The sequence below is a fragment of the Eubalaena glacialis genome, chromosome 7 (genome assembly GCF_028564815.1).
Source record: "Eubalaena glacialis isolate mEubGla1 chromosome 7, mEubGla1.1.hap2.+ XY, whole genome shotgun sequence".
NCBI lineage: Eukaryota > Metazoa > Chordata > Mammalia > Artiodactyla > Balaenidae > Eubalaena > Eubalaena glacialis.
In genome coordinates, this window is record NC_083722.1 from 25,901,461 (window position 1) to 25,927,010 (window position 25,550).

General features: G+C 42.2%; 1 protein-coding gene across 8 annotated transcripts in view; it reads left to right on the plus strand.

Annotated features, from left to right (window-relative positions):
* Positions 1 to 25,550, plus strand: part of PKHD1 (PKHD1 ciliary IPT domain containing fibrocystin/polyductin) — a 446,865-nt gene that overhangs the window by 134,722 nt on the left and 286,593 nt on the right. For all 8 annotated transcript variants that reach the window (XM_061196096.1, XM_061196099.1, XM_061196100.1 and 5 more), the window contains 2 exons: positions 3,293 to 3,449; positions 20,880 to 21,092. In XM_061196096.1, the coding sequence (XP_061052079.1) occupies positions 3,293 to 3,449; positions 20,880 to 21,092 (370 nt within the window). The remainder of the gene's footprint in view (positions 1 to 3,292; positions 3,450 to 20,879; positions 21,093 to 25,550) is intronic.

The window sequence follows — 25,550 nt, forward strand, 5'->3', positions numbered from 1 at the left end:
TCCAGACTTTTTCCCGGAATCCCTCCCATTTAGCTGTGGCGCACTATCCCCATTCAGGCTGTGTTCATGCAGCCAACCCCAGTCCTCTCCCCAGGATCTGACCTCTGAAGCTTGAGCCTCAGCTCCCAGCCCCCACCTGCCCCAGAGGGTGAGCAGACAAGCCTCTCGGACTGGTGAGTGCTGGTCGGCACCGATCCTCTGTGCGGGAATCTCTCCGCTTTGCCCTCTGCGCCCCTGTTGCTGCGCTCTCCTCCGTGGCTCCGAAGCTTCCCCCCCAACCCCCTGTTTCCACCAGTGAAGGGGCTCCTTAGTGTGTGGAAACCTTTCCTCCTTCACAGCTCCCTCCCAGAGGTGCAGGTCCCATCCATATTCTTTTGTCTCTGTTTTTTCTTTTTTCTTTTGCCCTACCCAGGTGCATGGGGAGTTTCTTGCCTTTTGGGAAGTCTGAGGTCTTCTGCCAGCATTCTGTAGGTGTTCTGTAGGAGTTGTTCCACACGTAGATGTATTTTTGATGTATTTGTGGGAAGGAAGGTGATCTCCACGTCTTACTCCTCCGCCATCTTGAAGGTCCTGAGTAGAGCAATTTTCAAAGGCTTTTCGGCCAGGCCAAGATGATAGAACACAGGGAAGGCAGCCAATGATACACACAGCTGCTTCCGAGCCAGAGAGAAAGTCTTTAAAGTTCCCTCAGAGCTAAGATGACAGGTATCAGTACTAACCTTGAGGTTTGAAAGGTTCTGAAGTTAATTACGGGAAGACATCATGGAATGGTCCGCCTCTGACTTCCTTTTACCTAATCAACGTCTAGTTGTTCCAGATCTTCCCATTGTGAGGGTCATGAGCCCAGGTTTTTTGTGTAGTTCTGTAGCTGGGCTTGGATCTGAACACGAGGCTCACGTCTCAGAAAAAGTCAAGCTGCTGAAGCTGCTGAATTCTTCACTCTTCCTCATGGCTCATCCACACACCCTTGCTAGCCTTCCCTGAGCTTCAGGGGCTGGTGTGAAGGGAGCCTCCCAGTTCCTTTTTTGGATCTATCTCCCTCTTCTCTAGCCCTTGCCTTGAATTGGTCCTCAAAATTTGATGCAGAAGTGCCATCGAGGAGATGATTAAAATGACAGATCCCTGGTCCTACCTCCTGAGCGTTTTTTAAAAAAATGGAAGTATAGTTGATTTACTATGTTGTGTTAGTTTCAAGTGTACAGCAAAGTAATTCGGATATATATATATATATGTATTCGTTTTCAGATTCTTTTCCATTATAGGTTTTTACAAGATACTGAATATAGTTCCCTGCGCTATATAGTAGGTCCTTGTTGTTCATTTGTTTTATATATAGTAGTGTGTATTTGTTAATTCCAATCTCCTAATTGATCCCTCCTCGTGAGCTTTTGGTGCCATCCTGGTGGCATTGAGAGAATCTGCACCTTAAACAGCTCTAGGCTGAGAAACCCTGTCTGAAACATCATCTTTAAAATAAAGGGATAGGATTTCTCTAGAGTCCTTTCCATCTCTGACCTTCTAGAAATCCAAGCTTTTTCACATGTCTTGTCTTAGTGACTCAGGGCTGACTTACAGATAATCTGGTTCACCTTCTCTGGAGTTGTCCTCACCATCTTTTGGTCTTTTCCATCTTGTCACCACTTTATTCCACTCCAGTTTCCTCCTATTGGCCCCCCTTTTTCTTTGTGGATTCTGCAGAAGTGAATTAAAGGATTATAGGAAGGTAGAATGTCTAGTCGTATGAGGAGCCCTTTCTGTAATTTTACCTCCCCATGCCTAGCTTCAGTGTGAAATAGGTAGAGAGCTAAACTTCTGTCCCACTTTTTGAGTCTTTGGATGGTCATCCTGTGGTCATGGTTCATACAGCTCACAATGATGCTTGGGTACCACACGTTCTTTTTTTCCTGTGGTGCTGGGACTGCTTATCACTATGCCTGATGCCTTTCCATCTCTTAAATTGGGATGAGTCCCTGACTTATTTCTCCTTTGTAGATGCAGAAAATGAAAAGATCCTGCTTTTCCTTATCCCCAGGTCTTGTTGGTGATCGGGTTCAGTACATAACTCAGGACTAGTGAGCTGGGGGTCAGTACACCTGGAAAATCTACTGACTTCTGGCAACACATTTGTCCATTTTCTCTCTCAGAAGTACTCCAGGGCACTGTTCTCTCTGGAGGTGCAGTTATTGGTATTATAAACATGCCTCGCCTTCTTCATGATCTTCTCCCATCTGCCTCAAACATCTCACAAGAGGACTTTCTAGGCAGTTGTTTTATAGGAACTAGGGCTTCGCATTAGGTTGGAATCTGTGTGGGAAGAAGAACTGTGGGGAGAGAGGCATACACATGTCATCTGTATGACCTTGAGCTAATCACCTTGTCCAAGAGGATGTCATCTGTATGACCTTGAGCTAATCACCTTGTCCAAGAGGATTTCATTACATTTGTCAGAATTACAGTTCCATAGCTGCACAGGACATTTAAACCTGTTCTCCGCCTCTTGCATGAGCCAGATACTGCTTTCTGTGATTCTCACATCCTTGGTTTGAAAACCACGTGAGTTCAGTGTGACTGTAAATTAACAGGAAGCCAGAAGCTCTGAGAGGGAGACGGCAGGGGGTGAAGGGTGCTTCCTCCTCTAGGCTCTTCACAGTCCCGCTCCCGGCACCTCCCTCAAACATTCTGGGTTGTTATCTGAAGTCAGCTGGCACTTTTCCTGTGCACAAACTTTGCCAGAATGGAGGCACCAAACACAGAGGGAAAGGCATCAGTAATATCAAAAGAGGCAGGGTGGGAGGATGGATCTGAACACGTGGAGAGAGGAATGTTCCTATAAAACAGGGACACTTGGCAGCAGAGCCAGTGAAAAATGGTACCAATTATATAAAGCAAAATGCCACCCATCAAGCAGAATGTTTTAATTCTCTCTATTCCTGGCTATTTATGACTTTTTGTCCAAGACTCAGTACACGTCTGTAAAAATAAAAAATGGAATTGACCCCATCTGTTAGGTAGAAGGCAGCCTGTGCTTGGGCAAAAAGGTAAGAAAGTATTACCAGCATATCGTTGGAGAATTCCAGAGGCTGAACACAGAAGAACTTTGAGTACGACTTTGCCCCTTCCGGATTTTCCCTTTTTTGAGTTAGTTGTACGAGGGTGACTAATTTTATGGAGATGTTTAAAATTATATTTAAATTAATTTGAATTTAAGGAGTTTCTGTTCTGATGGATCACCCAGACTATCCTGCTTGAAAACAAAACAAAACAAAACAAAATAACCAAACCTGTTTTCCAGGGCAACTTTCCCTTTCAGTTCTGCCGGAGGTGGTCCAGGGCTCACAGCTGGTTTCCCGAGCGACTGCCACAAGAGGGCGACAACGTCACGGTAGAGAAAGGCCAGCTGCTCCTGTTGGACACCAACACCAGCATCCTCAACTTCCTGCACGTGAAAGGTTTGCGGAGTTTGGAGATGGGGGTGGCGTTATTATATATGATTCTATTATTTTAGGGGCAGAAGGAAGGGGAACTTTTTGGATAAGTTCCAGCACTTGGTTGACAATTTATTCTCGGACCAAATTGAGATTTCCCTATGAAAGGAAGAAGTGGTCAGAAGGTTCAAAATGAAAGCCCTTTCTTTTGACTCTTAAAAGCACAGAGCTTGATTATTTTAAGTTTTCAAATGCAAGAGGGTGAACAGTGTTCTCCAAGAATATGCTTCTTTATTCAAGTCCTTTGTATTCATGCTTGTCCCTGGCAGCACTCACAATACAGCAGAAGGCTCTGAAATCAGTTAATGCTGCTGCCTTTGAAATTCCCTGCCAAGAAAGCAATGCCTTCCTGCTTTTACCCTGTTGTGGTTGACTTCCTTGTCCCGTGGAAAGTCATATAAATAGGCTTCCTTATTGCGAAACCGGCCACATAGCTCTAGGGTCTGGGAATTTGGGAGAGATTGAGAATTCAAATTTTAACTCCTCCCCCTCATTACCAAGTGACTAAGTCAGTTTTTTCTACCTCCTCCTGAGTTTGCTTCCTTATCTGTTAAATGAGAATAAAAATCATTGCCTACTTCAGTGGCAGATAATAAGGAGTGGTTATCAAAGGGACTCTTGTTCACTGGCAAATGAAAATTACTTGGCAAATGTGATTAGTTGTGGAGATCTATAAAACTGCACTAAAACACCATTCTGTACTATAAATATATTTAACATTTACAGGAGCATTTGTTCTTGTTAAAGTAAGCTTGTGGCTATATGAGGGAGAATAAAATATTTTGCAGAGGATAAACTGATGGAGTGTTACTACCTGTCTCTTACAGGTGGACTTATTAGGAATTTTACATTCTTTATTCTGCAAGCTTATTTTTTTTTCCTCTGGTAGCAAGGAGAAGATTTCAGGCAAATCGATTAATTAGTACCCTTTAGGAAAAAGGTCTGTGAGCTTGAGCTCCTAACCTGTCTTTGTGGTGGTTGTGTGTGTGTGTAGCCAGTGGCTATGGGGAGTACTGACTTATTGACAGCTAGCAGCTACCTAAGGACTGGCAATGACAAAGGAAAATTACAGACTTCAAGTCTCAGCTCAGAGAAAAGATGCTCTTTACAGGCCTTTAACCCGGATTCTCGCCACAGGAGTCAAATCCTGTTGGAGGATGGGATGCCCTTCAGGCGCTCAAGGGTCTTTGCCTGATATTGATGCCATTTGGGAGAGGTTTTGCAGCTAAAAGACCTCAAACTCAGCCCATCTGAGTCTCTGGATATCCTAGTAGTTCCAGGTAGATGTTCCAGCAAGGAATGGTGTTTGTCCATAGGGCCAGAGACTGAAGATGGAGAAGAGGCATCAGAGGAGAACAGAGGGCAAGGGAGAGGCAGAGGTATGTGGATACACACCTGGCTTCCACTCTTGGAGATTTCAAGATCCTAGTAACCCAGATACTTGCCCCAAGCTGTCACCTTTCAGTGGTGGTTATTCCTAAATGTTCCTGGTTCAGGCAATACTTCACTCTCATTATTTAGAATAAGTGACTAGGTTTAGAAGGGCTAACCCTCATCCCATGGAGAGGGAAAGTCTGTTATGTGAAGGATCCCCCCCCCATTGGTAGGATTGTGAGGATAAGTGGTGGACACCCGTTTCTGTACAAACAGGAGTTGTTGGTAGGGAGCAGGGTTGCCTAGAGTGAAAGTAAGATTTTAATCACAGAGATATGGGTCATAGCTTCTAGAAAGTATGAGAACTGGGAAAGGACACAGATGAAATTTGGTTCAACAGATGACTTGTGAATACTTATCAAGTGGCCTGGGAACTCTGTGTGAGACACAAGAAGAAGTGAAGAATAATGCTTAACATGAGTAATGTGCATTACTACTAAAGAAAAAGTAATTAGGGAGCAAATATAAACGAGTAAAATGTCTAGTTCTAAAACATGTGATGTAGGAGGTAAGGCAGAATGTAGACAGAAGTAATCCGAGTGTCCGGGATGTAAGATTAGAGTTGGAGAGTGGAGAGGAGGTGAAGAGCATGTACTTTGTACCTGAGACAAGTTTTGATCGTGTAGACGTCAATAGACACACAGATTCAACGTGGGAGGAATTTCCCCATCTCACTTAATAGCCAGTGGCTCAGGCCAGAAATCTTGGTGGCACCCTAGATATCTTTCTTTTTCTTATATTCCATGACCAATCCATCAGTGAATCTTATTGGCTGAATCTTCAACCTGTGTCCCATTAGTACCAACCTAGTCCTATTCAACCTAATTTTTGGCCAGGACCATTTCAAACAACTTCTTAACTGGTTCCCGTGTTTCTAATTTCTTTGTCTTCTTTAGCAGCAGAACCCCAGTTTTTATTTGGGGCAGCAGTGTACCCAGCTAAAATGCTATATTTCCTCATCTCCTTTGTAGGTAGACATAGCCTGTGGCTAAGAGCTGGCCAGTGATATGTAAGGGGAAGAGTGGTACAGGACATCTAGGACATTTCTTAAAGTAGAGATGGCTTAGTAGGAGGCATGCCCTATTTGTCCCTCTTTCTTTCTCCTCCCTGCTTCCTGGAATGTAAATGTGATAGCTACATTTTCAACTGCAATCTTGGACCACGAGTTGACTTGCGAAGAATGGGAAAACAGGGAATTCCCTGGAGGTCCAGTGGTTAAGAATCTGTGATTACACTGCAAGGGCACGGGAACTAAGAGCCCACATGCCCCTTGGTGTGGTCAAAAAAAAGAATGAGGAAACAGAAGAATGGAAGAAACCCGGGACTCTGATGTCATACTAGCATGGCACCTGGGGCTGCCCACCTTCCGAGTTGTCATACTAGCATGGCACCTGGGGCTGCCCACCTCTGAAGTACTTTTTGTGATAGAAAAGTATGCCTTCATGTGTTTAAGTCATTGGTATTTGACTTTTGTGCTATATGCTAAAATAACCCCCAATAATTTATTGTCCACGCCCTTTAAAATATGTCAGATCTTATTACTTCTTTCCTCAACCACCCCTACCCCAGTGGCTTCTCACCTCACTAGGAATAAGGTTCACACCATTATTAAACTTCTGATCCCTTCATTGACCTTGCCTTCCTCATTCACTCTGCTCCAGCTCTTCTGTGAATATACCAGTGACACACCTGCCTCACGGCCTTTGCACATAATGCCCTTTGCCTGGAATATTCTTCCTCCAGATATTCATGTGGCTAGCTCACTTATTTCATTCTCTCTTTGAGAAAATGTCAACTTATTAGAGAGGACTTGCCATCTTTTCTAAAATTATAACAATCCTATTAGTCCATCCATTTATTTTGCTTTACTTTTCTTCATATCACTTATCACTACATGAGATACTACAATTTACTTGTTTATTTACAGTTCATTTCCTCTGCTAGGATAAGCTCAAAAAGGCAGAGAACTTCCATCAATTATTTACTGCTGTCTCTTCAGTGTCTAGGACCGTGCCTGACTCATGATGTGGGCTCAAAGTACATGTGTTGATTTTTGAATGGGTGGACAAGTAAAATGGTGCAGAATTCAGATCCCGGATGAAATTTAAGAAGTATAATTTTTAAGTTCTCCCTCTCTTAAATATCACTTTTCTCAACTAATTTGCTTTTACTATCCTTAGTTGTGCTCACTGATATCTATCTATATACGTATGTACACACATAAATACATAAATTTACATATATTCACATACATACACATGTATACACATCTACACATCTACATAAAAAAGTATATCTTTATGAGTTAGAAATATAAAATCCATTGCTAAGTTATTTTTTTGTTCGTTTCTAAAAGACATATGAAGAAGGCTTTCACTGGGGAAGAACCCCAGCTCTCAACGATCTGGTTGATATGGTGTAGCTCTCAACCCCTAATGTCTTCTCTTGGTCTATAATAGGTGTGAAGGTACTTGAAGGACAATAAAAATCTATTCAAATATAAGATTGAATTGTTATCATCATCATCAATAACAGCAATTCACTCTCTGAGTATCTGTTACTGTCTTTTTCATACACATTCATGGTATCAGAAAAATAGCTGTGTGAAATTTTCTTTATTTTTTGATACTATCTATGGGATGAAACAAGGCATGAAAAATTTCAAGCCAAAAAATAATTTATTCAAAAGATTTTAACGAACAAGATATAAAGTATTCTAGTGGAAGCACTTTCTCAGCCATTTCCACAGTATTATGAAGAAAACATTCCACATGAAGTATGTACACACTTTGAAAGGATTAGTGCTAAATAGAAGTGAAACTAGATGACCTAAGAACTACATTTGGAACTACTTTATGAAGATATTGCATCCTCCATATTTTTTCCATTCATGGAAACCAGGATCCCAATATATACAGGGACCAGGCTCCTCCATCAGGAGGAGTTCAACAGTTCTACATATGGCCCTTGAGAGTTCTGAACTCTCTGTGCCTTCCTTATGTTTCCATGTATAAAATAGAACACACTTTTTTTTCTTGCAAGTAAAACTTATAGTAGAAAGGAGGATTATAAATTTCTTTGAGGCAATTGGGAAATGGCACCCAAAGACTAAGTTTTCACCGTTATTTATGCTGCTGTATGTACTGATTCCTGAACTTTTTGGAAAAAATGGCACATTATTTTGTGACCCTGATAAGAGCTTCAGCTATATCTCTTATGATTTCATCTTAATTAGCAAAAGACCTAGAACTTTTGTCCAGTTACCATTTCTATTTGTTCCCTCCATTCCTCCTTCTCTCTCTTTTTTTTTTTTTAATTATTTTTTAGGAGGTACTGTTAAACACAAAAGAGAATTAACCCCATCAATTAATACTAATGAGCTGGGATGGAAATAGGCATATTGCCTTGATTTAGTTAATTATATTTTTCATTCTTTTATGTTAAGATGCCCAACGGCCATAGGCATCGCTGAATTAAAATTTATTATTTTATTCCAGGTAATTATGATGAGCCATAATAACAGAGACGGAACATTACCCTCTTGTGTGCACTATTATGGATTCTGGTCAAGGATCTTGGGCTTGTGGTCTGTAGCTGGGGAAGCATCCATATTTTCTGAATGAAGCAGTGACTCTCTGTCCTGGTGGTCAAGCAGCTTGATGTGAAGTGGTCTAGATCTGGAGACTAATAAAGGGGAGGATGAACTCTAGAAACCCCTCTTCCCTTGGTGTTGGGCTTTCAAGAGGAAGACATTTTGTAGTTTCTTATTACTCACAGTGCCTTCATTTTACAAGGCTTGAGCAGAAAGTTGTGCTGTTTAATAGTGCACTGGCTTCCTTTCATGTGATTTTCTATTTCTTGGTCTACTGGTGTATACCAAAGCAGTTAAATGCTTGGCAGGCTTCTGAGCCAGAAAGAACTGAGTCTGAATCTGGGCTCTGCTTCTTACCGGCTTTGTGACCTTGGGCAAGTTGCACAGCCTTTGTAAGCCTCAAGTTTCTCCTCTTTAGAGTAAGGCCTGTTTTAGTAATAGCAGCAGGGACAGCGATTGCTAACATTTACTGTTTGCTATTGTGTAGCCATACTACAATGTATCACCCAACTCCTATGGATGCTTTGGGTACTAAATGAAAGAATGTTTCTAAAGCCCTTAGTACAGGGTCTGGCCCAGCACAAGCATTCAGTTCATGTTAGTTGTTGTTTCTTTTGGATTGAAGGGAATAACAGAAGAGATGGCTGAATGTCAGGCCTAAGTTGCAATTTTATTTACAGCTAGTGGCTGCTTCTATATACAAAGCAAACTGGATTACTCAAAGAATTAGCTGGGCAATAAAGACCTCAGATGGCTTCTGCCTCTGTTATCTTCAGAATGCATATTGAAGTGTTTTTCTACAGCAAGAGAGGGAAGGATACAGAGGTGGAAGTAGCCGAGTTATCCACGAGGTTGCCTCCATTCTCCTTGGTATTTTGACTTTGTGGAAGTGTGTTTTTCTGCTGCAGTTGGGAATGTGGTCTCGTTTTCTCCAAACTCTTTCTTTTAGTTCACAGTTTTGAGGACACTCAGATCTTTTAAGTCTATTATACTGGCGATTTCTATAGTCTAGCAATGCATATTCTTGGTTTATTGCGATGAGCCATCTTTTCTTGACCAACTACTGGGTTCATTGTAGAGTTTCTTTTTTAAAAATTAAAAAAAAAATTTATTGTGGTATAAATGACATATTATATAAATTTCAGGTGTACAACATACTGATTTGGTATTTGTATATATTGCAAAATGATCACCACAATAGTCACCATAGATAGGTACAAAATTTTTTTTCTTTGTGTTGGGAACTTGCAAGATCCACTCTCTTAGCTACTTTCAAATATACAATACAGTATTATTAACTGTAGTCACCATGCTGTACATCACATCTCCAGGACGTATTCATTTTATAACTAGAAGTGTGTACCTTTTGACCCCTTTCACCCATTTCGCCTACCCCTCACCCACCCATGTCAGGCAACCACCAATCTGGTCTCAATATCTGTGAGCTCAGATTTGTCTGTTTTTTGTTTGTTTCTTTGTTTTGTTTTGTTCTTTTCTTTATCTTCCACATATAAGTGAGATCAAATGGTATTTATCTTTTTCTGACTTATTTCACTTAGCCTTATGCCCTCAAGTTTCATCCCTGTTGTTGCAATGGAAAGATTTCATTCTATTTTATCACTAAACAATATTCCATTGTGTGTGTGTGTGTGTGTACACACACACACACACACGTATATATACACCACATTTTAATTATCCATTCATTAGGTTGTTTCCATGCCTTGGCTATTGTAAGTAATACTACAGTGAACATAGGGGTGCATATATCTTTTTGAAGTAGTGTTTTTGTTTTCTTCAGATAAATACCCAGAAGTGGAATTGCTGGATCATATGGTAGTTCTATTTTTAGTTTTTTGAGGAACTTCTATACTCTTTTCCACAGTGGCTGCACCAACTTAGATTCCCACCAACAGTGTAGGAGAGTTCTCTTTTTTCCCACATCCTCGCCAGCTCTTGTTATTTGTTGTCTTTTTGATAATAGCCTCTCTAACAGGTGTGATGTGATATCTCATTGTGGTTTTGATTCGCATTTCCCTGATTATTAGCGATGCTGAATATTTTTTCATGTGCCTGTTGGCCATCTGTGTGTCTCCTACAGTTTCTTCATCTTAGTCAAGGGTTTGAGGATTTCGGAGTGAGGTATTAAGTGCTGTATCCAGCACAGCCTTTTTATCCCAGGGTTTGTACACTTGGTTCCTTCTAATTAGAACCAAACCGACCTCAGTTTCAGTAGGTGCATGCTTCAGATAATGCTTTACAATGCAGTGATCTGGGAATGCTGTGAAACAGGGCTTCCTGGGACATCCTGTGTGGTCTCTCTGTGCATCAGGACCTTGGGAGTTACGGGGCAGGTTACCCCGTGTCTGCAGTTTTAAGACTTCACTGACAGCAGCTTGGATTTAAAGGAAATCCATCTGAAGGCATTGGATACAAATGAAATACCCTGCATTAATATTTTTTTTCTTCCTCTCCTAACTATAGAATGTCTTGGTCAACATGGGAGGGTTTTGTGAACTGACAAAATTTGTTTCAAATGGGTAAGTTTAAAATAACTTATGTGCAAGTTGGCTGCAAAAGGAGATTGAGTGAATTGACTCTTCTTCCAGCTAAAAGCTACCCTTCAAGGCAGGAAATGGGATGATTATGTACAGACAAGGTGACAAGGTTGTCTGATTGGGGCTGGGTCAGCAAACAGGGGGCCTGAGTTCAAATATGAGGTACCCATGGACTTTCCTGTGGCTTTGGATAAGGATCTGGGCCTCAAATCAGTGCACAAAATGGAAATGGTGGTGACTTCCTCCCTTTACAGGAGGAGAGTGGCTTGTATAAATGTCTACCGGCTGTTAATGTTGTTCATCTGTAGCCCTCAAGAGGGAAGTGTGGTAAAGGAGTTGGTAAACTTCCTTCCCATAGTTTCAAGCATGGTGCTGAGAAGGGCCTGGGCTGTGCAATGATCTTAAGTGGAAGCCAGATGGAGAAGTCAGCACCAGAAAACATTTACCTGAGTTTTGTGAAATCCACCCTTAACTCCCTTAACTTTGTGCATCTCTATGTGTCAGTCTTTTCTTGGCGACAAATTGGTGTTACTTATTTTATGAGAGGGGACCTTGCTTATATCCAAAGCTAAGTGGATCATTGATAGAATTTTTCACAGGCTAAGAACTTTAATATCATTCATATACAAATCATATAACTTTTATATGAATTGCTTTTATGTTAATTCTTTACAAATTTAATATTAGGGTATGTTTTTTCTGCCCTTTACCTTTTGGCAAGGTGCAATCTAGGCAAGTAAGCTGAAGAAAGCAGGAGCCAGGTCTGTTTTTGCTCACCTTTGTATTGCCAGGATTATTATATTTCCAGGCACATAGTAGGTACTCAAATAATTGTTGAATGACTGAATTTCTGACCGGAAGAGGCAGATTAATGTTGGCTGTGGATTTCTCTGTAATCAGAGTCCTTCCTGTATCCTCAAATGTTAGTGGATTAGTCCAGACAGTGACCAATTTCATTTACTATTTGTGTATCAGGAGATCAGAGACAAAGGCTTTTTAATGTGGGGGACACTTGGCTCTGAAACCCCTTATTTTTCCCAGTCAGACAATGACTTACAATATTTACCTCCAGAGAACAGTCCCAGACATACTTGATTAGCCGTAAATGAAAGATAAGCCGTTGCTATGAGAAAGGACTTGCTTTCAGTAGATGGGCAGACAGACAGATAGATAGATATTAAACAATTTACAGTTTATGTCTTGACAACTTGGATATTGTAACATGAAAAATGCTATTGAAAGGGACCAGCCCTTTCCTAGCACAGAAGCTACAATATTTTCAGTAACAAAAGATAAATATTTCAAACATCCTTCCTTAAAACCCTTCTGGGACTTTCTGTTAGCCTTTAACATCAAGTCTAAACACCATGATATGGCTTACAATGTCCTTCAAGACTTGGTCTCTCCTTACCTCTCTACCTCATTTGTTGATTAATGATTCTCACATCCTGTTTATCCAGACTGCGAGTGAAGTTAGAAATCTGGGATGCTTATGTATCTGGGATTCTTGTGCAGACTGAAATATACTGAAGACAGCTTTTCATTATTATCATTTCCCATGTACTGTAATATTCCTGGGAGTCAAGTAAAGGTAGGATGTACCCTCATTTTTTAAATAAGTGCTATGAACGACTATTATTGTTCATTTCTAAAATTATTATGTTGTAGCTGAATCATGGTTACAATACTCAGAGAATAATTATATTTGGAACCTTTTAAATAGCAGATTGCTAGAGAAACATATCAGGTTGCAGGGCTGGTAAAAAAAAATGTGATTGGGTCAATGCTAATTGACCTTTGATACAGAGAAAGAAGGAGATTATTTGAATCAGTGAGTAACTTGGTAGTTACGGAGATTTTTACCTGCCTGGAGAAGACAGTGTCTTCCCCCCTGTTTTCTCCTTTCTTTTCTGAGGTCTTAAGTGACTTTCTAAGAATCCATGGAACAGATGAGCGGCTTCAGAACTTAAATATCAGAAACTTTGTTGGTAAAAGGAAGTTTTGATTTTCTGGAGGTAGAAAGGAAATCCAGGTTTAGTTAAGTAGTAATTGACAACAGTAGCTATAATAAAAGGCACTTATTTACATCTCAGTGTTTTGAGTGTTTAAATGTTTCTCTTCCACAAATATGTTTATACTTTGTAATTAGCATAGAGTTAATTCATTGATAAGGTTAACTTCATGAGTTTTATGTTTTATAGAAAAAGTAAAAGGCTGAGTCATCACCATTATCTTCTTTCTTGGTTATCTGTAAAGTTGGCCAGTTCACTAAAACCAGGGTATTTCTATTCACCTGGAACAATTAAACTTCACTGTGACCTTCTGAAAGTGTATTTTTAACATTTTTATTATGGCACCTAGCAGAAGGCCTTGGAAATAACAGCAAATGTTAGTTGAATGACAAAGTGAATTAATCTGCAATTCCAGCTTTGTATTTTTCTACCTGTTTTAGACTATGGACTATGGACATCTAGAACAAGCTTAATTTACCTAGAGCAGTGGTTCTCGAAGTGTGCTCCCTGATAAGTAGCAAGAGCATCGCCTGGGAGCTTGCTAGAAATGCACATTTTTGGGCCCCATAGCAAATGTACTCTGAGGGGGCAAGGTCCACCAATCTGTGTTTTAAGACCTCTGGGTGATTCTGGGTGATTCTCAAACACTCAAGTTTGAGAACTACTAGCCTAAAACAACAGAGGGAACCATATAGGATTGTCAGGACTGGAAGCCAATTAACCTGGCCCAGCTACTCTTTTCCCAAAGAACAGTGGAAAAAAATCTGTCTGGCCACATTGACTGGGCCTGTCCTGAGCATGGTATTTTTAGTTAGATGCACTTGTCTCTCCTACCAGGGAAATCCGAGCTGATGAAAACGATCCCTCCCTATTGTTCGTGGCTCTGAGTCAATGATTTCATTTCCGATATGTTTTCTCCTCCACATTGCCCACTTGACTAGTGGTGCCAGGCTAATTAAGGAATTAGTATGTGGCATCCATTCGGGGCGGTGTGTGATTCTTTTCTTGCATCCTGAGAACATTTTTGCAAACACTTTCTGGTTCATATTTTCTTTTTTTAATCAGGCAGAGACTTTACAATTAAAATACCGTTAAAGTGATTCTGGCAAGCATTGCAATAAGCATGTTTTTTAATTAAAGGAAGAACAGGGGGACGCATAAGCAGCATTGTCTAAAGGGGAGAATTTCATCTGATATCTGTTTTAATTGAAATGAAAATAGAGTTGAGAAAAGCGGCAGTAGCCTGTGTGTGTGTGGCTCACTCCTAGGTTGCTAGGCTGAGGTGTTCCGTGCTTGATTAATTAGTAGCCAGCCAGAGCGTCCATTGCCTTTGCCCCCAATCCTTAAAGCCTGATTTATGCCTCACCTCCCCCATGGATATGTGAGGGCCCAGGCATCTATTTCCTGAGCTGCTAGTGGATAAGATTATGGAGTGTGCACTGAGCTCTTGGGGGATCTCATTTGCCAGCCAAATTGATTTTCCGCCTCTCTGGCCGGGGACAAGCCCACCTCGAAGGCTTCCAGGCTCTGCTCCAGTGGATCAGGCAAAAGCCTAATCCGGATCTGAACAACAAAGGAAGCTGTGTGCATCCCCACCAGAATGCAGGCTCCGGGCTGTGGCTGCCTTCCCTGAATGCTAGCCTTCTCCTCTTCCTCACCTTCTCCTGACACCCACCTCCACAGCAACACGGTGCTGTAGGGTACAGTAAGGTGCAGCACGGTGCCCCAATTCTGCCCAGTCACTCAGCCTGCCCTCCTTATCCAGGCAGAGCAGGACCCGTGCATCCTGAATGGATGATCATCTCTAATTCTCCAGGGAAAGGGAATTCCACAGGCTCCCCCTGGGGAATTACTGGAAAGGTAACAAAATACAGGATGCTAAACTTTTTAAGGAATTATTCAGAGTCGACACAAAAAGCTGAATGGAGGCTCATCCACATAGACAAGTAAATTGGATAACTTACATCTGAAAATTTAGGTAATTCAAGCTTTGAATAAAGGAAGGATCTAGTTCGGTGATGCAGATTGATCTAATGAATTGGGGGTCATCCGATCTCTCCCTGCATCTTGCCTTCGTTCATCTCTGTCTTTCCCTCTGCTTAAAATGGAAGTCACTCCCCCCGAGTTCATTTCATCACCTGGCATGTACGTCCTAACCAAGTACACTCTTGCTCTGCACCCTTTTCCCCCAGATCCTCCTCAAAATGACACTAAGTATTTGCCATCATTATCTACCACTTTGCCCAGTTCTTAAAGCTCTTCCAGGAACCCACCCCAACCTTCCGATTCTTCTCCTAATTCACCTGTTTCTTTGACTCCCATGCAAAAATCTTTCTACTTCCTCTCCTGAGTCTAGTCTTTAAATACTATTTGACAGTCTTGTCTCTCTTCTGTTCTCACTCTACGTGTCCACCTAGGGAGACCTCATTCACTTCTGTAACTTCAACTTCTATTTATTCCACACGTATTTAGTGACCACCTTCCCAGCTCCCTGTATGCCTGGCACTGTTCTAGGCACAGGGGCTGCAGCTCTGAATGAAATAGACCGCAATTCTTGCTCTCATGGAGTTTATTTCTGTAAGGAAAACAATTAAGTCAGCAAGTTGTATTTTGTGTTAGATTTTCTGAGCAGCATGGAGAAAAATGCAGCAGGGAAGGTGGACAGGGAGCTGGGTTGTGGTTTGGTGGTGGTTGGGGGGATTTGCACACAGTGAGGGCGAAGGCTGTGAGTCAGGGGAGCAAGAGGGTGAGGGTGGCAGAGGATTGTGAGCCAGTGGAGAGTAGAGGGAGAGGCGGCCAGAAAGGGCCAGCCCTGCAGGGTTTGGTGGGCTTTGACTCTGTGTGTGGTGGGAACCGTTGGAGAATTTCCAGCAGAGAGGTGATGTGATAAAGTTTACATTAAAAAAATCACAGTGACTGTTGTTTTAAGAGTAGACCCTGGGGTGGAGGCAGGGGCAGAAGAAAAGAGCTGAGTTAACTTAGCTGAGCTAAGTTACCTGGGGATGAGATGAGGGTGAATTAGACCCCAGTGATAGGAGTGGAAGTGGTGAGAAGGGGTTGGATCACAGGGATATTTTGAAGGAAGAATGCACAAAATTCCCTGGAGCTTTGGTTGTGGTGTGAGAGAGAGTGAACACTGACTCTTTCAAACAAAGCAAAGGACTTTCAAACTTTCAAACTGAGCAAAGGGGGGATGGAGTTGCCATTTATGGAAAAGGGAAGGACTGTGGGAAGACCTGTGGGGCAAGATGAGGAGCTCACTTTTTGGACGTGCTAAGTTGAGAAACCTTTGAGACATCCAGGCGGAGATGTCAAGTAGCAGTTGGGGTGATGAGCCTTGAGCTGAGGGCGGAGGTGGGCCTTAGGGATGTAAATCTGGGAGTTATCAGCAATGAGCATATGATGGGGTTTAAAACCTTAAGACAAGGTGAGAAAAAAAGTGATCAAGGGACTGAGTCTTGTGACATTCCAAGTGTCAGTGGTTGGGACAAGCAGGAGGAATCAGGTAGAGGAGGTCAGGAGGGGAGGCTCAGGAGGTGGGAGGGAATCCGGGAGGGCACAGCTCGGTGGGCGAGGGGAAGGAGTATCAAGAAAGGAGTGAACAAGTACGTTAGATGCTGCTGGCTGCTCAGGAAAGGTGAGCGCTGAGCATCCCACCTTGGATTCAGCAACGTGGTTCTCATTTGTGACCTCAACAGGACCAGTTTTGGTGGAGTGGCCAGGAAAAGGCACAGCTGGGGAGGGTTCCAAAGAGACTAGAGGGAAAAAATTGGGGTAGAAGGTATACCCAGTTCTTTTGAGGAGTATTCTTGTAAGGTAAAATACTTATACTCTAAATGTTTTCTGTAAGGGGGAAAGTAGCTAGAACTGTGTATTTGTTTTTCTTTAAAACACACACACACACACAACAAAATCATTTTGCGGTTATTACAGAGGATGGCTAATTGTAGGGTTAGCCCAAAGCAGGTTTTGATGTACTTTGCAAACATTAACTAGCTGCTAAAAGTCTCTTTTACTTCCCTTTAAAAGAAATAAAAGAGATGTTTAATGGGAAGAAGTGATTACATGTAAAAAGTTGTGTTCATTTATTTATTTTGGAGGGGAAGTAACAATAATGATGGTTGATTGATTTTTATAAAATTACCCAAGGTCACTCGTGGGACATACTCAGCTTTCATGAACAATCATAACAAGCAATGTAAGGGTCACAGCCGAAGGCTGATTTCAGCCCTGCTCTCTTTATTTCAGCTTTCAGAATGGGGTGAGCTCTATAAAGTGGAGAAATAAAGTCCTCCCACTGCCCTCCCATACTCAAATAACTGTCCTTTAAGGCAGCCTGCTGTATATTTGACTTAAGCTAATAAAGTGTGAGGATGAAAACACTTGGGGCCTTGGCACAGAGACAGATTAAGTATAAACTTTCCATTCTTTCACACCAAGAAACTTTCGCCTTGGTTATCACGTATCTACCAAAATTAGCTGAATTCCGCATCAAACTCTCTTCCTTTATTTACCTAGATTTCTTATACGTACCTGCCACTGACGAAGTAAGGAGGGAAGGCTTTTTAGCAGGGAAGAGCGATTATTGCATTAATTAATTAGTCCTATTTATAGTACTCTTGACAACACAAGTCATTCATGTTTTGGGGCTGAGCTTTTCTCCCTTCATTAGCGTCATAATTAGTTCATGTCAGTAAATGACATTTTCAAATTTCTACCAGTTTGCTTCAGTGTATTTAATATTTTGCTTGATGGTATAAGGGACAAAACCCAGGTTATAAATGTACCCACTAATCCTTGTAATCTGCCTTTTCGGCAGATTATCTGCCTTTCGCCAAATCCTTTTCGGAATGAGGTATATCTACATTAACAAAATTAAAATAAACCACATATAAACAAGCCATAGGCAAAGTTACTTAGGTTAACACGTGTTTTTCCTTAAAAGTAACTATGATAAATAATGAAATTAATGAAATAATTAATGGAAATTAATTTCCTAATTAATAAAAAAGCTACTTGGGAGGGTTTGCCAAGTGGATAGAGTGTGAGTGCCTCTGTCAGGTGGTCCTGGTTCTAATGCTCGCTCTGTCTCCCCCAGCTCACTGTCTGCTCTGAAATACAGAGCATGACATCGACCTCCTGGGCTTGTTTGGAAGGTCATTTCAAACAACATAGCTAAAGGTACTGGCATATGGTAGGTGCTTAATACATGTCAGCTCCCTTGGTTTCCCCATAATCTCTTTTGAATTCCTGACTGTGCAGGTAATCCCTTCCTCAAGTGATATTCAAAGTTCCCTGCAGGGTAGGTGGTGGTATTCAAAGTTCCCTGCAGGGTAGGTGGTGGTATTCAAAGTTCCCTGCAGGGTAGGTGGTGGTATTCAAAGTTCCCTGCAGGGTAGGTGGTGGCCGGAAAACATGAGGTCCCTGTCTCCATCAGTGTCAAATGCACGGCTCTGACAGCATCTTTGCAGATGCAGATGCCAAATGTTCTAGAGCTGGAAGGAGCCTCAGCGAATGAACAATTCTGTTCTGCACGTCGCCAAGGGGCAAACAGACCATACCATAGCAGTGAGTGGGACAGATTTGGAAACTGAGTAGTCCGAGGCCCAGCAATTTTGTGAGACTTACTGAGGGTCATTCAGAGGTCAGTAGCAGAGGGGACAGGAACCTGATCCAATATCCTGTCTCCATCACTGGTTCATCTCGGTTCAGATTCAGATTTCCTGACTGTTCATAATGGTGGGACCCATTGCCCAACCCATGGTCCACCAGCTGAAGATAATTAGTTGGGACATTAATGACACATGGCTGTGAGTGAAAAAGTTCTAGTGAACTCAAGAAGGTGGCCTGTACCACAGGTCACATTTCTTACCTCTTGTTCACAGCAGGATGCGTGATATGATTGCATTTCTAATGATTATTCTTGTCATCATGATGACAATGGAAGGGAAAATTAAGGTCAGAATTGCCAGCAGGCCCTTTGGAAGTCTGGTAAGCAGTGTGGTGCCACTCAAGCATCAAGCCTCTAGGTCACCAAAGGAGAGTTGCTTCTTGGGTCGATTACCTTAGACTGTGATCTCTACGCCATATTTGAAAAGGGATGTCAGGACAATGGAGGGTGAGGTGTTGGAAGGAGGTGGTCTAGTAGGGCTATTACACCACTGCATTAAGTGTCTACTAGGTCAGACCCAGGACCAGGGATCTACAAGCATCATTTCAAGAAATCTCACCACAAATCTCTGAGGGAAGAGTTCTAGCCATGGACAATTTATAGATGGTGAAACTGGATACCCACGGGGGTGTGTTGTTCTAAAATGTGGCTGAAAGGAAATAGGAAAGCACTTTAAGAGGTTGAATCCAAGTAAACACTCTGTGACTGTTATTGATGGTGTGTGGCTCGGGCTTTAGGATCAAAGATAAAGGAGCCAAGGAAAGCTGAAGAGAATGTTAGAACAGAAGGTCAGGGGAGGAGTGGCCTCCATCTGTATTGGTCACTATCTCTGTACTAAGATGGAGATAACAGAAACGGCTAAAAGCGTCTTGGCCTTTTTCTTTGCTCCCTCTCATTCCTCCAGCACATGTTTAAGTACAAAACAACAATCCAGCTCAAGGATTTGGTACCTTGGATTCAGGACTACATTTAGCAGATGGAGTCTCTGCTCTTCACTGGCCCTCACCATGACCCTCCTTCTGCCTGTGGAATCTGCCTTTTGAGCCACTTCTGCCACTTGCCTCCCCCGCATTCTGGGCTTACCTTTAGCTCATTGAGACAATGTGTGGACTTACAGATTCAATGTCATAACAATATCCTTTCTGAGAAAATGGGAGTGAGTATGTGTGTGTTTGTGTGTGTGTGTGTGTGTGTGTGTCTATAAGGAAATTCAGGTACTTAAAACAGATACTCTAAAAGGATATAACCATTTATTCATTTACTCAGCAATTATATATTGAGTGCCAACCTTCTCCCAGTCACTGTTCTAGACACTGGGAATGTAGAAGTGGACAAGGCAGATAAGTGCCCTCATGAAGCATGCATTCCTGGGGGGCGGGAGGGCAGACAGTAAACATGTAAATATATGGTATGTCTGATGCTAAGCGTTATGAAGGAAAATATACGTGGGTAAGGGGCCAAGGCATGCTATTTTCTCCAGCCTGGGGAGGGAGATTTGCTTGCTCCACATTTCCTTTTGAAGCCTGGGTGCATGACTCAGTTGATGGTAGGATAAGACACCATGTTTGAGAGTCCCACTCACCTCTATTCAATGGAGCAGAACAATTCCTTGTGGAAGTTAGTGTCTATTGTCCAAAGAAAAGGATAATGGATGTTGGTCAGCTAAAGTGCTAAAAATTTCATAGTGCCTCCTAATTACACTTCCTTTTACCGTAATTCTTATAATTTTGGCATATTTTCTTCGATTCCTATTTCCCATTTACTGTTTCCCAGTTTTTTTAAACTTAATTTTCTAAGCTGCTGTTACATGGTAAAAACGGTGACCTTCTCGTTTCTTATTTAACCAGTCCTAAACTTGTAGGCATTTCGGTTACTGTCATTAAAAATGCTATAAATGAAGCTGCTGTGAGCTGTGACAGCTATCCTAAGCTAGGTTAGTAATACGGTACTTCTGCTCCTGGGTGTCTGATCCACTCAGCTGTGCTTCTAGAAGAGAAGGCAACATAAAATGAGTCTAAATTTCAGCAGAAGTACCTAAACGAAGAGGATTTCATCAGACATTGGAACTGTCAAAAGGAAGTGAGCCTCATTCTCCCAGAGACTGACTGTCTTCTCTTTGGCTATTAGGAGGAAAGCTGATTTTCCTGGACTCAGGACCCGTCGAGCTCAGAGCGCACTCCATCCTTGTTTCTGATGGCGGAGAGCTCAGGATTGGATCCGAGGACAAGCCCTTCCAAGGCAAAGCTCAGATCAAACTCTACGGGAGTTCCCACTCTACCCCCTTCTTTCCGTATGGAGTCAAGTTCCTGGCTGTGAGGAATGGAACTCTTTCCCTGCATGGTGAGTGAGGCAGTTGACCAGAGGAACTGAGGTAGAGCTGTGTGTGTCTAGCGAAGGTGCAGACAATGGGGAAAATGATAAAACTACTTCCATCTCTTTGGCTGTTAGTCGCAGAGGCAACAAAGTCAATTAGAGCATGAGCCCTGCTTCCTTAAATAAGGAATATTAACTGTGATGATACTCATGGCAGAGTGTACTGTGGTTCTCAGTCATTTGCCCCCCTTTCTGTCACCTCTGCCCACCGTCAGGTGACTTTCAGTGCCTCTCCGTGGGTGGACCATACTTCCCTGTCCCGCTGAGAGTGGGCTTAGCCTTGGACTTGCTTTGGTCAATGGAATGTGAGCAGAAATGATGTCCTGCATGGCCAAGCAGAAGTTTTGAGAGCCATTGTGATACTTTGGTCATTTTTCTCTTTTCCTTCTGCTTGAGAATAGCCCATCCCCCATAGGGATAGGGGCAGCTCCTTAAGCTTGGGCAGACCTGCATACTGCTCCTATGTATGTGTGTGAGGAATAAGCCTTTGTTGTCATGAACCACTGAGATTTGTGTTTGCAACTGCAGTTTAACCTAGTGAAAACTGACCAATATGATTACTTACTGTTACTTAGCCTACACCCGTGGCTGTGTACACTGGTGGCAGCCCAAAGCAGAGGCAACTTCACTTTGTTGTTGTTGTTGCTGTTTTCACCCCCTGGGAACAGGGTTCAGTTAGAGTTCTACCTAGAATTTTGTTACAGGTGGGTTGGTGTTTATGGATTCCTGGGAAAAAATAGGAATTAGACTATAATGTGTTTCTGCTACAATTTCGTTTGCCTTTTGATAACTTCATCCCACTTTGCAAAATGGACATTTTTATTTTCCTTGAGATTCAGGAAATTACTAAATGTGCCAGAATAATCCTTAGTATCAACTAGAAAATGTAAGTGTAACATGATGAGCTTGGAGTGTCTTTCAGTGGATGCTTATATACATTTGATTACATAACACGAGCCAAAGTCAGATCAAAAGTGTGGGCACCAGATAGTAGCCCGATCTCCAGAAAATGTGACATTCTCTACATTGGAATTTCTGTGCTGACGTAGCAAAATAAGACCCTGCCACCTATCACAGAGTAGTTATTCTAGGCATGGCATGTGGCTATGCTGAGGAGTCACCCTTCTTGCTCCATTAAGGCTCTGTCCATCACACATTGTGGCCCTCAATCATTGTCTACTAAAAGCCCTCTTTTGCCTTACTATGAGAGGAAGTGAGATCTTATCATCAAGCATTTATTAAGTGTTGACCATGGACCAGCCAGAGTGATACACACTGGGGATAAATTTTGTAAGGATTAAAATCCCACGATTATCTAGACAGAAATTCAAAATACCTACAATATTGCTTCTTGTATTCTACTTCTAAGGAGGACCTTTTTCTTCCCGTCTTCCTCAGCAAGCACTTATATCGATCTTGTAGCCCAGGATCCATGTGGGGCTTCTGTCTATTCACACGTCAGTGATGGTCTTCAAGTGTTTGCTATAGTCTAACAGCCAGTTAGGTCACCAACCCAATGTGCTGCTGTTTACCATTGAGAAAACACAGCTGGAGAACAAGAGGGCACAGATCAGTGTTTCAACCAGCCCGAAGACCATCTGAAGAATCCTGAAGCTTAACAGGGATCCTCTGGTTTGAGAGCCACTGTCCTATAAGATGCAGATGGCACAACTCTTGCTCGAAATGGAAATTCACCTGAAGAAGAATGAAACTCTTCTAATTCTTTTACTCGGCTTCTTTCATTCCAGCCCCCTTTTTTTTTTCTCACATTCTATTATGAAGGATCAGCAAAAGAGTTTACAAATATACCTTTATGTGCTTGTATTGTAAATGTACCCTGTGCTCCTAACCTTTGTGTTTTAACAGATGTCAAGTTAAGAAAATCCCTAGGACCACTGCTTATAATTAAGATGGGGCAATTAAAGCAAAGTAGATACTTCTAATGTGTTTTGAGAATTCTGGAAGTTACAAGTGTTGCTACTTTATCCTGGTGACATTGCTGGATACTGAGAGTGCAGACGCCTCCTCTCCCCTGCTTCCCTCATTTCCGTCTTCTCCCCTCCTCCTCCTCTCCCAACACTCTTCCTCTCTTCTTTTTCCCTCTCCTTCCTCTTCCTCCATCTCTCCTTTCCTGTATTCCCAGGACTAGGGTGTCATCAATGGCTGTTTTACCCATTTCCCCACAGCCCTGTCAATATAGGCCTGAGTAGAATCTCTCATGAACCACAGAGCTTGCACATTGAACACAGGCGAAATCAAGCTGTTTTCCTCATTGAGGTGATGCTGCCGCATCTCATCCATTTGAAAGAAATAGTATGTAGGAAAGAGCTTAGCCACTGGGTGAGAGGGATTCCCTTCTGCCTTCTCTGGCAGAGAATCCCGGTCACAGCCTGCGGTCCATCAATCCTCTCCCTTCTCTCTCCCTCACCACCTGAGGTCTCAAACAGACTTCCCCTCTGGCGGCGTGGTGGTATATCACGGTTAAAATCGTTACGTAATTTCACTGGCCTTTTCCCAGGGCCTGAGGTGGGTCTGGTGACACTGGGGCTTTAGGGAAAAACTAATTTTCTTTTGCTGTCAAGTATGCAAAACAGTGAGCAACTTGATTCACTGCTTTGCCCCCAGAAGGTCCCTAAAGACCCAACATTCGCTCAGCTTTCCAGGATGCTGTAGGGAGGAGATTCACCAACTTTAGTTAGTGGAAGACTCTTCTCAGGAAGATTTTAAAAATAGAGGTTTCTGGACCTCACTTCCAGAATCTGACTCGGTGGGCTTGGCGTGGGCCCAGGAATGTGCATTTCAATGGAACCCTCAGGTGATTTGATTCAGGGGGCCCACTGACTACACGTGGAGAAACGCTGTTTTTAGTGGTTTATATAAGTTTTGGAGTCAGAAATCAGTCCAGTTCTGCCATTCATCAACTAAGACCTTGGGCAGATCAATCTCTATAAAACCAGGAAAACATAGTTCCCCCTCATAGATTTACTGCTTGTGAACTGCTCCAAAGTATCTGGCACACGGTTTACACTCCAGCACTGTTAGTTATGGCTATTCTCATGATATTTTTCCCCCAAAGCAGTGAGTCCCCTGTGCCTATGATCTCATAGTTTCTTTCAGGGGTGAGGGATGGAGGGACTTCTATTTGGCACGGGTCCATCTCTGTCTGGAGATTTTTCTCCTTATTCATGTTCTTGTCTACCTCTTCATCACAGCAAGAGAGAGGTTTTAGCTTTGGAGGTCGTGAAGGAACGACATTCCTCTTTTTCTGGGTTTGGGAGTGGATGGGGCAGGCCGGGTTCTGAATCTGTGGTGGAGATTAGATGGCTTAGTAAGTTGTCAGCTGCATACTTTGCTATGTTAATATGACTAAAGGGTCGCAGATTCTTCATCGGTGTGGGGTTTGGGGGGCTGTTTTCAATGAGGAAATTTCACTCTTGCTTTTTGCTCCCCACCCTCGGTCTGCCAATACAGGTTCACCACCCCAGACCGAGTGCCAATCACATGTCACTTTCGAGGGGGTCGCTGTCAGCTTGGGCAAGTTGAATTTTTGACAATCTAATTACGGCCCTTGCTTCCACAGTGGGAGTCTGAACAGGATGGTGGGGCTTTTATTGATTGTTCAGAAGGGAAATTTATCAATGTCTCTCACTTCATTTCCAGTTCCTCCCTGAGAAATTTGGCTGACAGTTTCTTAGGAGAAAAAGCCGTCTTCTGGCCTTGAACGGACTTCTGTCTTTGTCCTTTTCAAGAAATTACAAGATCAGGCATTAAATATAAATGGAAGTTTCTGGGAAAAGCGAGAATGTGGGAACATGGTTGAGGAAAACACTAGTATAATGTTATGAACAGGAGACTTTTGTAGGAATAAATAGGAAAAAAGGAGTTTAAATAAGCAGGTTTAAATACAGTTTGCTTCCCTTCTCAAAGTACCAAATATCTGTATGTAAACTCCATGCTTTTTATGAGTACTGTCTATGGACACTCATATTCTGTTGCTAAAGGGTATCAGGCTGTCTGGAAACACAATATTGTGTGCATGGAGTTGATACGTGTGTCCTGGGCAGTGGTTTTCCTACCAGGCTCCACAAAATCTGAATGTTTCCTGGGGGAACTTCAGGGGTTCTGCCAACAATGAAGTATTTGAGGATCAAGCTGTAAAGGTTTAAATTGCTCAAGTAATTGCTTCACTGCTTTTATCTCTAGCTTAAATTTGTGTTAAAGTAATATTTCATTGGAAGAAAGAGTTCTTTTGCTAAAATAGTGACTAAAAATGACTCAAGTAGCTCATCTTTTTTTCTTTTTCTTTTTTTAATTGAAATATAGTTGATTTACAATGCTGTGTTAATTTCTGCTGTACAGTGATTCACCATATATATGTGTGTGTGTATATATATATATATATATATATATATATATATATATACA